Source organism: Pocillopora damicornis, chromosome 5, assembly GCF_964200805.1.
Source record: "Pocillopora damicornis chromosome 5, jaPocDami1.2, whole genome shotgun sequence".
Lineage (NCBI taxonomy): Eukaryota > Metazoa > Cnidaria > Anthozoa > Scleractinia > Pocilloporidae > Pocillopora > Pocillopora damicornis.
In genome coordinates, this window is record NC_142674.1 from 3508119 (window position 1) to 3520953 (window position 12835).

General features: G+C 38.5%; 2 protein-coding genes across 4 annotated transcripts in view; one reads left to right on the forward strand and one right to left on the reverse strand.

Moving 5' to 3' along the window:
- Window positions 1-263, forward strand: part of LOC113676964 (uncharacterized) — a 22211-nt gene extending 21948 nt beyond the window's left edge. For all 3 annotated transcript variants that reach the window (XM_089207515.1, XM_089207517.1, XM_089207516.1), the window contains one exon: window positions 1-263. This exon is cut by the window's left edge. The gene's annotated coding sequence lies outside the window, so the exon portion shown is untranslated.
- Window positions 264-9669: 9406 nt separating this feature from the next.
- On the reverse strand, window positions 9670-10463 carry LOC149044751 (uncharacterized). The gene is made up of 4 exons (XM_089207520.1): window positions 10350-10463; window positions 10147-10255; window positions 9945-10057; window positions 9670-9859 (listed from the first exon to the last, which is right to left on the reverse strand). The coding sequence occupies exons 1-4, from the start codon at window positions 10424-10426 to the stop codon at window positions 9715-9717; spliced, it is 444 nt and encodes a 147-aa protein (XP_089063646.1). The 5' UTR covers window positions 10427-10463; the 3' UTR covers window positions 9670-9714.
- Window positions 10464-12835: the final 2372 nt, after the last annotated feature.

The following is a 12835-nucleotide window of genomic DNA, read 5'->3' on the forward strand; positions in this document are numbered from 1 at the left end:
TTACCAAAAAATTCAGACAACTGCAAAATGGCAAATGGGCATGTGAATATTGTCCATTTACGATAGTTTAATAACGCGTAAAGATCGCCTTTCTGACCGCTTTACAGTCGCCGTAAAATATCGCAAATATTCTCTATAAGACTTTTTACAAGACTTCTTAACATTTACTTCACGGCATCTTTACGGATTCGTAAATTTATAATTTCATGCTGTGGATCAACTACATTGATTTCATTAAATCTTTAAACCAGAGTAGCATCAAACCATGTCTGATTTTTCCACCTTGTTGCCTTGTGAACTTGAATACACAGTACTGATTGTTGGAAACAGGTGAAATTGTTGCAATGAATTTACAAATGGTGTTTTAAAGGTGTGCAACGTTGCAGATAGAAAGAACGTTGAAACCGATGAACTCCTCACATTAAGAGTGTGTCCACAAGAGCACCGGGCAGTCGTGCTACATGCCATCTCACCGATTTCAATGAAACTTTGCCAGTATAAAGGGTCTACCCCAAAACTAAAAAAGGCAAAGTGGTTTCTGTTTTCGTTTTTTCCGAGGGGAGATAGACCACCCCCCCTCCTCGGTTTTTTCTTGGTTTTTACCAAGGAAATCGCCTCAAAATAGGTAAAATGTATGAAGCTCTCACTGCGATGGTATTTCACCAATTACTCTGAGGGTTTGCACACATTACTACATCCTTAATAAATGTCCGACGCAAGTATCAGTCAATTTGATGAACGGCTTGTCAATCAACAGAGGCAAACAAACGACTGCGTTTTTAGACTTTTCGATTCATCCAAATATTCGACATCTTTGAGGTCAATTATCTCCCCTTGCCAGAAAGCTACAACACTAATCTTGATTCCCCTTCATAATCCATCATTTCATCTCTGAAAACCATGAAAAAAATCTTTGGGCACTACCGTATTTTTGTCTTGGATTATCTTTTCAATCTGCGACTGTGATGAGTTTCTCTCAACTACACCTGTCACGCAATGCTGACTCTAGCCGGTCACTTAACCAAATAAACCTACATTTTTTAGTTCTTCGTACAAGATGATTGATCAAGAAAGCTAAAAGATGTGAAAAACGTTCGAGATTTTTCATAGGAATGGAAAATTTCACGTTTAGAGAGATGCATGTAGGCGAAAAATCGATTGGAAAATCGTAGCGTTTCTTTCTTCTGTCGTTTATTACTTCGGAGATTTGCTAAAATCAGCAAATAGGGCTCTTGCACAGAACAAAACTTTCATTAGTCTGTAATTTGATTGTTTATTATCATTATTGCACAGTTCACAATAAGGAAACTGTAACAGGAGAGGAGATTTTAAAGTTACATGTCGTGTGCTTGTTGACGTTCAAGTTCCCGTGTGCACTAACTTCAGCTTTTCCAGACCGCGGATGACAGGAAATTCTGTCCCCCTCATTTGAAAGGAAATATCAATAGCCCCATAAAATTCATCAACTGCGCCATATTTCCAGAAAATAAGACTGGAAAATATTTTTTCCACTTTCCACCATCAAGAAATTCCATGTAGAAATAGTATTTGTAGCGTGACTGCGTGACTTTTCATGGGAAGTAAAAATTGTTTATCTTTTTTTTTTACAAGAAAACACTTCTACAAAGTTCTTAATCCTTCTGTTATTTTATTTGCCTGTTTTTTGACTGCAAATGTCGTCTGCATTTGCTATTATTTTCGCTGATTTTCATGGCCTTTGCTGCGTGCACGTGCGAGCCAGTTGGTATTCAGCACTCTTTGAGTTTCTTTGCGTGGTGTCGGGCCTACGTGTGTAGGTCTGGCACGAAAGATATCTGCACGCTGCAACACGGGTTCCTAGGTTTTCCCCTTTTTCTTTGTATTTTTATTCTCTTTCATTATCACACATTTATGTTGTTTTTATTCCCTCAGCGCGTTCCCTCAGATTTGGAAGTAGACTAGGAAAAGTCAATATTGACCAGAACTGAAACCTTTTCTGTCACCATTTGTTTCAAAGAACCCCTGTTATTTCTAACTTTATTTCTCAAGATAATGTGTTTTTATCTGCTATTTATTTACATTAGAACATGAAACTAGTTTCCGATAAGTTTTTTTATTTCGTGACTCCCAAAAACTGTGTGCGACAACATCAATTGAGAAATCAAAAGCAATTACGCCTGAGAAATTCGCTTTCAGCCTTCTAGCCGCAGAAGGCAAATCCATGTAATGAGGCGTTCTAAGACCTCTGTTAACTAGAGACATAACGTGGACGAGGATGTAATGTGTTGAGGGCTCAAATATTTATACAAAAAATCTGTGACCTTTAAACGGATCACATACTCGTACATGTAACGTCCGAAAAATGTCACGCATGTACAATACTGTAGGCGCAACTGGCGAATTCTTTCCACTAGCTTCAATAGTAAAGAGAAAACTTATTTATTATTTGTATATGAGCAAGCTTATTTACTCTACTTCTAAAACTCCTTGATGAAGTCTACTATTGTCAGACGAAACGCGTGGGAGATAAATACAAGTTTACTTTCTTCGTTCTTGCAGTCATGCTCACTGGTTTGTTCCGTCAAAAACGCTTTTAATGTGAAGTCATGTCGACCTCAACAGAAAAATGAAGCTCACCCTGTCATAATCAATGTTTGATACCGTAAGTACTAATTAAGGTAAATCATTGCGCTTTGATCACAAAAATGAAAAAAATGTGCGTTTTCTCACGCTCACCACATTTATTCTTTGGAAATTATTTTACTGGAGGGCGATGTCGCTTGGCTTGGCGCGTCTTGACTCTGATCGACGAAAATTATCGCGGTGAGTCCCATGAAATTCTTGTCAAATGTTTTCAAAACAAAGACAAATTCCCAACGGTATTTCAAAATATTTTATTTATTAGTCAATTCATGAATTTTTTATAACATCCCGGGGAAAAAGCAAAATTGAAACAACCGGCGTATCGGTAAAATGAATTCCAATTTTTTCATCAAGGAGTTTTTAAGATCAATTTCCCAGTAAATTTAAGAGGGGGTCAATGTTTTGTGACAGCCGAAGATAGACATCTCTGAAACGTCTCTGAAACTCTTAAATAATTTACACTTTCGGTGATATTTTCCTCCCTCTCGCAACAGCGCAACAGACATTGTTAATCCTATGTAGTGTACGTGTATCAGTTGTATTACGTCTTCATAGTGATGCCATATAAGAAATCGAGTGTCTAAAAAGCCCTCAATTCAACCTAAAACTTGAATTGATGGGGTCAAGATGGCGCAGTTGTCTTGTTCATTTGCAACTAACTGTTGAACCAAATGTTACTTTTCTTGTGCTGAGCAGGGACGGCAACAGCTCATACCCATAAATTCGTGAGTGTACAGCATTAAAAAAAAACATTACAGAAACATCAATGTATCCCAAAAATGCGTTTCGTCCGAGAAGAAGCTTATTCTAGCTCGTATTGGCTTATTTGGAGATCACGAAGGCCTCGATTTCACTATATGCTTCAAATATCTTGCACAACTTGGCGTCAGATTCAGACCTTCGGGTTCGTAAATGCCAGTATCCTCCTTATAAAAATTGGGGACGTAAAATTGAGAGAGGTAAACCTACAGATGGCAGAAGAAATCAAAGCTGGTGGCCAGTCTTCCTGATGGCAAGGTGACTATAAACCTAATAGAACGCGTACTGTAATTGCTATCTTAGAGTCGGCAATGAATGAGTAAGAAGGGCAAGAAGAGCGCTTATCTGAACATCAGTTTTCCTAACATGTGATTTGTGACAAAAAAAATCCGCCTATAATAAGATCAAGAGGAAATGGACGAAGACTCAGCTTGCCATTCTGTAGGGGGTGGCTACGTTCAAGGTCGGACCTTAGGTAAAATTTTGACGAACAATCCCTAACTAACCAGGTGGACTTTGGATGGGCTCTTTAAAAAACATAAAAAGTAGCTGCCTTTTCTCAGAAAATAAAGAATTATATCCTAGACGTGTGCTGGACAGGGGAGGAAACAAGTAAGGCAACCGCCTCTAATGTGGCCAAATATCGAGTTTAAGAGACGACACCGGACAGAAACGTTGTCTAAGACCGACTGGTCGATAGAGCAGCAAATTGCTCGATACTTCAGCCGGTTATCTGCCGTAACAAAAATTGTGTATTGACGAGGTCCCCCTCTGTAAGTATGAATGAGGACGAAGAGGCCGATGCCGATGATCTAGCTACAGAAGTCGAAACTGACCGAGCAAGGCAAAAGATAAGGATGGACCTAACAATATTTAGACGAAGACTACAGGAGAGGGTACAGATGCTATTAAGCTAAAAAATAAGGACCTTTGCATCTCACTTTTTTTTTCACATTTATTGTCTTTGCTCACGAAAATAACTGACTTTGTCCTGGGATTTTTTCATCAATGGGAAATTTGCAAGAAGCCTACTGGTCAAAATACTGCTGGCTCATTCTATATATATTTTAGAAGTCACGCAATTAAACGCCGGGTGTCCCAGCGGATTTGGAACCCCCCTAGATTTGGATTCCCCGGTCCAAATCCGCTAACGGATATGGACCCCCCCGGTCCAAATCCGCTGGCGGATTTGGACCACTCAACAAAACTGAGTGAAAACATCATCCTTAACATTCTAGTAATAAGGGATGATAATTTACATTCCAGTGCATACGAAAGTATGTTTTAATTTCAAAACATGCGTATCGTTAATGCATACGAACTGGCATCCCGTCGGATGTTTCTTTTGACTAAGGGAAAATGGGCAAGAATTTATTTTAATGTCTGGAAAGAGGTCGTTTTTGAACCTTTTCCGCGATAGTCGTACACCGCTAGATTCAATAAGAGACAAACTTGTGACACTAATTTATTTTGTCATCGTTCAATGCCCGAGTGTTGGGACGACATGGTACAGTGCGAGTTGAGCGAGGAATGGTTACACATGAGCTGCAAGGGATTTAATACTGCCCCGGAGGGCGAGTGGCTCTGCATTGTCTGCAGATTGCCAGACTCTAGACGTCTTCGTAATTGTTAAGGTGCTATTTCGGATCCCTCAACAGTTAATAATCGTTAAAATTAGAAAATAAGATTGAGTTCGATGTAATAGTATCCACTTTTGTTAAGACGTTGACATTAATGTTAATTTGCATCTGAAAATAAGCTGAGAGTTCCAATAGTTCAGAATAGAAACATTTTTACTTATCATAGGCTTTATGATCGACTTGTAATACGAGAAGTTTCTTCGTTCTTGTTCAAAAACTGTTTAATGTTATTATTTTAGAAAATCAGACTGAGTTATTTTTGTGACTGGACGCAATAGTCTCCACTATTGTTATGACGTTTCGTACCAATGTTGATTCGCATCAGAAGAAGCAAAGATTTATTTTAACAATTTCAATAGTTCGAATGCAGTAGTTAGTTCACATCTAATTCTTGCGTATACAGTACGACTCGCTATAATGAATACGGTAGAATTGGAACGAAATGGCTATTTTTTTTTTGTTTTGTTTTTTTTTTACCTTTATTGAGGAAATTTTCTGTTGTGATTGAAAAGAACATCGACAAAAAAAGCTTGCAAATAGAATTAGTTACCAAATATGATACAAAGGATGCTTAAAAGGAAAGTTTGTTAGAGGGGCCCAAATCCGCTGTGACACCGGCAACACTCGATCGAGAGAGATGTAGATTTACATGTAGTACTAAAACGATTGAAAAAAAATGCAGATACTTTACGATCGAAGCAAGCAAATAATCATAGAGATCCGCAGATTATTCTGAAATTGTTATCTAGCAGACAGCATGAACAACGCGCTTGAATAATTCCAACGGAAAGCCTTCGGGTCACGCAACAGATATTAGTTTTGTGGAGTTCTGCATGGAAATGTTCGATGGCGGTAAGTGACGAGGACAACACTATTTTAATTTTATTTTCGGGATAGTAGCACAGTTTTTAGTTTGGTACAGTTACTGATATTTGCTCTCAAGCGAGAGCGCAGAATTTCTCGTCTGTAGAAGCCGAAGTTGTAGCACACTAGAACTTGTAATAATGTCAACCAACACGCAGCGTGTAACTTTAAAATCTCCTAAAATGTGCGATAATGATTTAAACAATCAAATAATAGATTAATGAATACTTTGTGCCGTACAAAAACCATATTTGTTGATTTTAGCAAATCTCCGAAGTAATAAACGACAGAAGAAAGAAACGCTACGATTTTCCAATCGATTTTTCGCCTACATGCATCTCTCTAAACGTGAAATTTTCCATTCCTGCGAAAAATCTCGAACGTTTTTCACATTTTTAGCTTTCTTGATCAATCATCTTGTATGAAGAGCTAAGAATGTGGGATTATTCGATCAAGTGACCGGCCAGAGCCATAATTGCGTGACAGGCATGGTAGTTGAGAGAAACTTGTCACAGTCGCAGATTTTAAAAAGCATCCAAGAAATGACGGATTATGAAGAGGAATTAAGATTAGTGTTGTAGCTTTCTGGCAAGGGGAGATATTTGACCTCAAAGATGTCAAATATTTGGATGAATCGAAAAGTCTAAAAACGCAGTCGTTTATTTGCCTCTGTTAATTGACAAGCCGTCCATCAAATTGACTGATACTTGCGTCGGACATTTATTAAGGATGTAGTAATATGTGTCCAAACCCTCAGAGTAATTGGTGAAATACCATCGCAGTAAGAGCTTCATACATTTTACCTATTTTGAGGCGATTTCCTCGGTAAAAACCAAGAAAAACCGAGGAAGGGGGGTGGTCTATCTCCCCTCGGAAAAAACGAAAACAGAAACCACTTTGTCTTTTTTAGTTTTGGGGTAGACCCTTTAAACTGGCAAAGTTTCATTGAAATCGGTGAGATGGCATGTAGCACGACTGCCCGGTTCCTAGCATCAGTGTGCATATTCTCCAGACAACTCTCCATAATCCAGATCAATATCAGTGGCAACTGCCCACCTACCCCTCCCCTAACCCAACATTAACCTTAACTTGTTGTCAATTGACTTCGGTTGAGTTAAGGGAGGGGTAGGTGGGCAGTTGCCCAGATACTGATATTGATCCCATAATCCTGAGTCCCCATGAGGAATCGAACCTCAGACCTTCTTGTCAAGAGCGTGGGACAAAGAAAAAAAACATCTCTTTTAATTTCTTTACCGAGCTCAAAACTTACCATCTCTCTATTTCTATCTACAAACATTAAGCTATTGACATTGCTGATCCTAGCAGTATGCAGGACGTGTGTCATATGAACTTTGTAATAGACCTCGCTCACCGTGGAGTCTCTGTGGCTCAGTGATAGCATCGGAGCGCGAAATCCGAACGTCTGATGGGGACTCAGAATTTTCTCTTTGTCCCACCCTCGTGACAAGACGAAAAAACATCTTTCTTAATTTCTTTACCGAGCTCAAAACTTACCATCTCTTATATTTCTATCTATTTCTCCATTCATTTACGATGGCACTGACAAGGAGAATTTGCAAAACAATATAGACTTGCGATCATTTGCTTTATTCTCATGTCCTTAATGTTTGATTCAGCAGTGATACTCAGGAGAAATTAGATGCTGGTCAATCTAAGGAATTAGGGGTTGATGAAGGAGAAAGGAACACATGGCGCATCATGTCATCAAAATTGCGGAAACAAGTTGAAATCTGTTGTGCGCGAGGCGAGCTAGAGATTTCGGAGACACGATCAACTTGTTTCTTACAGTTTTCTAAGTAGGGAAGAGCCCATGAAATATAGTGGGGGCTATGTCATAGGTGGTGAAAACACATAAAAAAACACTGGTGAACATTGGTGAACATCAAACAGAAGCTTAAACATTGGCGAACATTGGTGAACATTGGTGAACATCACCAATGACTAGAACAGCTTAAGACGCGAACGAGTTATTGTGCGACAACAACACCATAAAGACTCATTATGTCAATCGCTCAGATTTTTTAACGAAAACTTGGCTTTCTAGACGAGATCTTTAGTAAAAAGCAATTCTTTTTATTTGCAACAAAGTTTATAGGGATCTTAAGGCGAATAAAGCGAAGTAAACATCACCAATGACTCTAACAGCTTCAAACGCGAACGAGTTATTGTGTGACAACAACACTGTAAAGACTCATCATGACAATCGGTCAGATTTTTAAAGAAACCTTGGCTTTCTAGACAAGACCTTTGGTAAAAAGCAATTATTTTTATTTGCAACGAAGTTTATAAGGATCTCAAGGCGAACAAAGTAAAATAAACATCGCCAATGACTCTAACAGCTTCAGACGCGAACGAGTTATTGTGTGACAAAAACACCGTAAAGACTCATCATGTCAATCGCTCAGATTATTTAACGAAAACTTGGCTTTCTAGACAAGATCTTTAGTAAAAAGCATTTCTTTTTATTTCCAACAAAGTTAATAAGGATCTTAAGGCGAATAAAGCGAAGTAAACCTCACCAATGACTCTAACAGCTTCAGACGCGATCGAGTTATTGTGTGACAACTACACTGTAAAGACTCATCATGACAATCGGTCAGATTTTTTAAGAAAACTTGGCTTTCTAGATAAGATCTTTAGTAAAAAGCATTTCTTTTTTTATTTGCAACAAAGTTTACAAGGATCTCAAGGCGAATAAAGTAAAGTAAACATCACCAATTACGGGAGTTACTACATCACGGGCGACGAGCGGGAGTTACTACATCACGGGCGACGAGCGGGGATAGAAAAAACGACCCAAATACGAGTGGTCAGCGGTAAAACAACTTTAATACCTCATATATAGACAGATCATTTGTAGTATCAGGAAACAATCGTGTTGTAAAGCCGAAGTGTAAACAATTTACTTCGCTAAATAAAATGTTAAGCAATTCAAAAGTGTTGATTGTACATATATCTTTTACTGCTTTAATAAACAATGAAGGCATCGGTGGCATCCGAAAGGTACCAAGAAGAATTAAATGTACGTTTTGTAGTTGCAGAAAACAATCGTGTTGTAAAGCCGAAATGTTACCAAGTTACACTTCGCTACTTAAAAAGTTAAGCAATTTTCCTCAAGCTTTAACTGGAACAATACTTTTAATGCTCTATTAACCAATGGAAGCATCGGGAAAGGCATTGGTGACACCGGGAAAGGCATCAAGAAGAATGATATTAACTTTATGTAACTTGTTGTGTGACGAAAAAAAGGTATCTTGACTTGTTCAAAGCATTAATCACAGTTGACTTCCTTTTCACTTGAATTTTGTATCCACAGCCTAAGATGAGAAATTTAAAATTTCTATCAGCTGAAGTTCTTTTACTGCATATTATATCTATTCAATCGCCCCCAATTCACGTGGAAAAAAGGCAAGTAGGAAAACACTGAGCTTCGAGAAACAGCCATGTTAAGGCTAATGTATTTACCATTCCTTAAATATTTATAGTCAAGACCACTCATTTAGGAGACCTTTTCTCAAAAGATCCACACGTGCAAATAATTCTGTTTTCCGTTCGAAATGTTTTTCTTCCTATTCAATTGAAGAACTGACTTAGCGTTTAAGCCGAGAAAAAAATCACAAAGTTTGAATTCTGGGATGTTGTCCACTGTTGGCTCCATCAAGTTACGATTCTGCACCATTGACGCTCGTGAAAATCTATCTACTACTAAGGACTGTATTTCTTATCTTACAAATTAAGATCTGTACATATTATGTCATTATAGTCAGCTTTAAAATTTAAACTCTACTTGTACTGACAAGAAGCCACCCTAAGGGCAGGTGAAATGTTGCGTAAGCGTCTCCGTGAAAGGCACATCCAGACAACTTGCATGGAAAAACTGGCCACAGCTATCGCACCCAAGCCAATCCTCTCCATCGTCGTCTTTGCAAATCTTACAGACCGCGGTATTTCTCCTATAATTGAACAAAAGATATGGGACGTCAAAGAGAGTGTTGCGACGTTTAAGAAACAATGGTATTTGACACCATCAAAACTTACCAATCAAGGTCATCATAACACGAGCCAAATATGACAGACGTTATTCTTTCCCTTTCCATGTCCACATCATAACTTCCATTGATATCCAACCCCTCACACAAACACCGAGCAAACTTAAAACAAACAAAGAGAAATTTAATACATTCGAAACCAGGAAGCAGTCCTATTAAAGTGAGCTTTAGCAAGTGATTATGCTACTCACAAGACATACAATCACACCACAGTTATAGCTATCGGTCTGTGTGTAATGTAGTGGTTCAACACATAGCCATGACTTGCAATTCCATCCCGTTTTGAGATCGGCAACGGCACTGCAGAGTCAAACAAAATACAGCAATTACATAAGTATGTTTTTTCTGCATGCATCAAAATAAAAAGGAAAACATTGAGTTGAAAATATTTCACCTGATGTCATCGATCAGTTCTATCAGTTTGCTCTTAGGAACTGAGGTGCTCAAAATGGTGTGTACACGCCCATTCATGGGATCGAAATAATGTCTGGTTTTCTGCTTTCGACCCAGAACCTTTAAAACATAAGCAACTCTAACTGATCATGAACGAACTGAACTAGCGTGAAGTAAGCTGAGAATCAGAAGGTTTTGTAAATAGGTTTTGACTAAAGCATTTTTTTTTAATCAGAAGGTTTTGTAAATAAGTTTTGCATTGAAAATATTTTGTGAATCAGAAGGGTTGTAAATAGGTTTTGACTAAAACATTTTTTTGAATCAGAAGGTTTTGTAAATAGGTTTTGCATTGAAAATATTTTGTGAATCAGAAGGTTTTGTAAATAGATTTTCCACTAAAATATTTTGCACTTGTAAATATTTGTAAAATTACGTATTGTAATTAAAATGTTGTTGATATTATACTTGTTATATTTTATTTCTGACTCGTTTTGAAGGCTGGAAAACAAACTCTGATTGTTTCTGAAAAATGTTAACTCGTTAATTCACATCGTAACGCATTTTTCAAGTAAAATTTTGAGTTATACATTTTTGGAACACATTTGGAAGCCATCGGAGTTTGTTATTCAACAGTTTTAAATTACCGCGATGTTAGTGCTCACACGCCGGCTTTTTCTGGATCTGTCAAAAATATGCAAATTGTTTGGAAGTCAGCCAAGCGAAACTAGCATTAACTTAAAATTGTTCTGACCCAAGCACCAGCATTACATCCGAAGCATCAGTAAGCACCCTTTTTACTGAGCTATTACTAAGTTATTACTAGATATTTGGCGTTGACGAAGTGGCCAGTAGGACGTTGGCCAAGCGACTCATCGCGTTGGCGAAGCGACCAAAGACGTTGGCGAACGTGACGTTGGCGAAATCACTCGTTGGCGAAATCACCGCAATTCGTCTTTACGGTGTTGTTGTCACACAATTACTCGTTCGCGTCTGAAGCGGATGTAGTCATTGGCGATGTTTACTTCCCTTTATTCGCCTTGAGATCCTTATAAACTTTGTTGCAAATAAAAAGAAATGCTTTTTTCTAAAGATCTCGTCTAGAAAGCCAAGTTTTCGTTAAAAAATCTGAGCGATTGACATGATGAGTCTTTACGGTGTTGTTGTCGCACAATAACTCGTTCGCGTCTTAAGCTGTTATAGTCATTGGTGATGTTCACCAATGTTCACCGATGTTTAAGCTTCTGTTTGATGTTCACCAATGTTCACCAGTGTTTTTTTACTAAATATCGTTTACTTTTCTGTATGTTTAACTTCTAATAAGTTGTATTGGATTGACGACCAACTCGCCGACGTCTCTGCTCGAATTTATACGTCGGCGAGTTGGCGTCGGCGAGTTGGTCCGTCGGCAAGTTGACTGGTTAACTACCGCACCTGTTAAAAACGACCAGCAACATAGCTTGTTATCTCAAATCAACGATACAGTCACAGCCGTTGCCACTTGGTCGTGAATTAAGTAAAGCTTTGTTTTCGTGAGATTTAAAGCCTTTTTAAAGCAAAGATTTGGCGCAAAGGGAAAAAGATTTTCGAGTGTGCGCAGAAATTTATTGAAATAATATATTTTGGGCTTGGTTACGCTTTTCCAACAATATTTGGACTTCCGAGTCGTTTATGTAATAGCGACTCTGATTTTTCCGAACGTGGAAAGAAGTGACAAGGACGCATCCAAACCAGTCGCTAGACACTTTAATCTCCCTAATCATTCTGAACAGCATATGGCAGTCTGCGGCCTTTCCTTACATCTAGGCAGTTCGGAAAGCCGCAAAACTCTAGAACAAAAATATATCTTCCAAATCGGCACCCTTAATCCCCACGGAATCAACGAGCGCTTTTCATTCAACTAATTTATTCCTGTTTTCTCGTCACCATATTCCCACCAATGGCGTAGCTCCACTTTCTGCATATAAACCCACACACAACCCACAATTCCTCCAATCGCTCTGACGAAAAGTCAGCTTTTTTACCCTTACGATGGCTATTTTACGTTTTCAACTTAGTTGTTAACACTAAATTACCAGTATTATACTTAGTATCATTATGGGATAATGTTATGTATAAGACCTCCTTGGGACCTAACATGAAGTAAGTTAACCATGTTCTACCACGTTAACCCCCATCTACCCCAAGTTAGCCATGTTCTACCATGTTAACCCACGTCTACCCTAGGTTAGCCATGTTCTACCTTCTTACCCATATCTATTCTAAGTTAACCATGTTCTACCACTTTAACCCACATCTACCCTATGTTAACCATGTTCTGCCATGTTAGCCCACATCTACCCTAGGTTAGCCATGTCTACCCCGTTAGCCCCCGTCTACTCCAAGTTAGCCATGTTAACCCCCCATCTACCCATGGGTGACTTGGGGTAACACGGTTAACTTAGGGTAGAAGGGGTTAACGAGATAAAATAAGGTAAACCAGGACATATC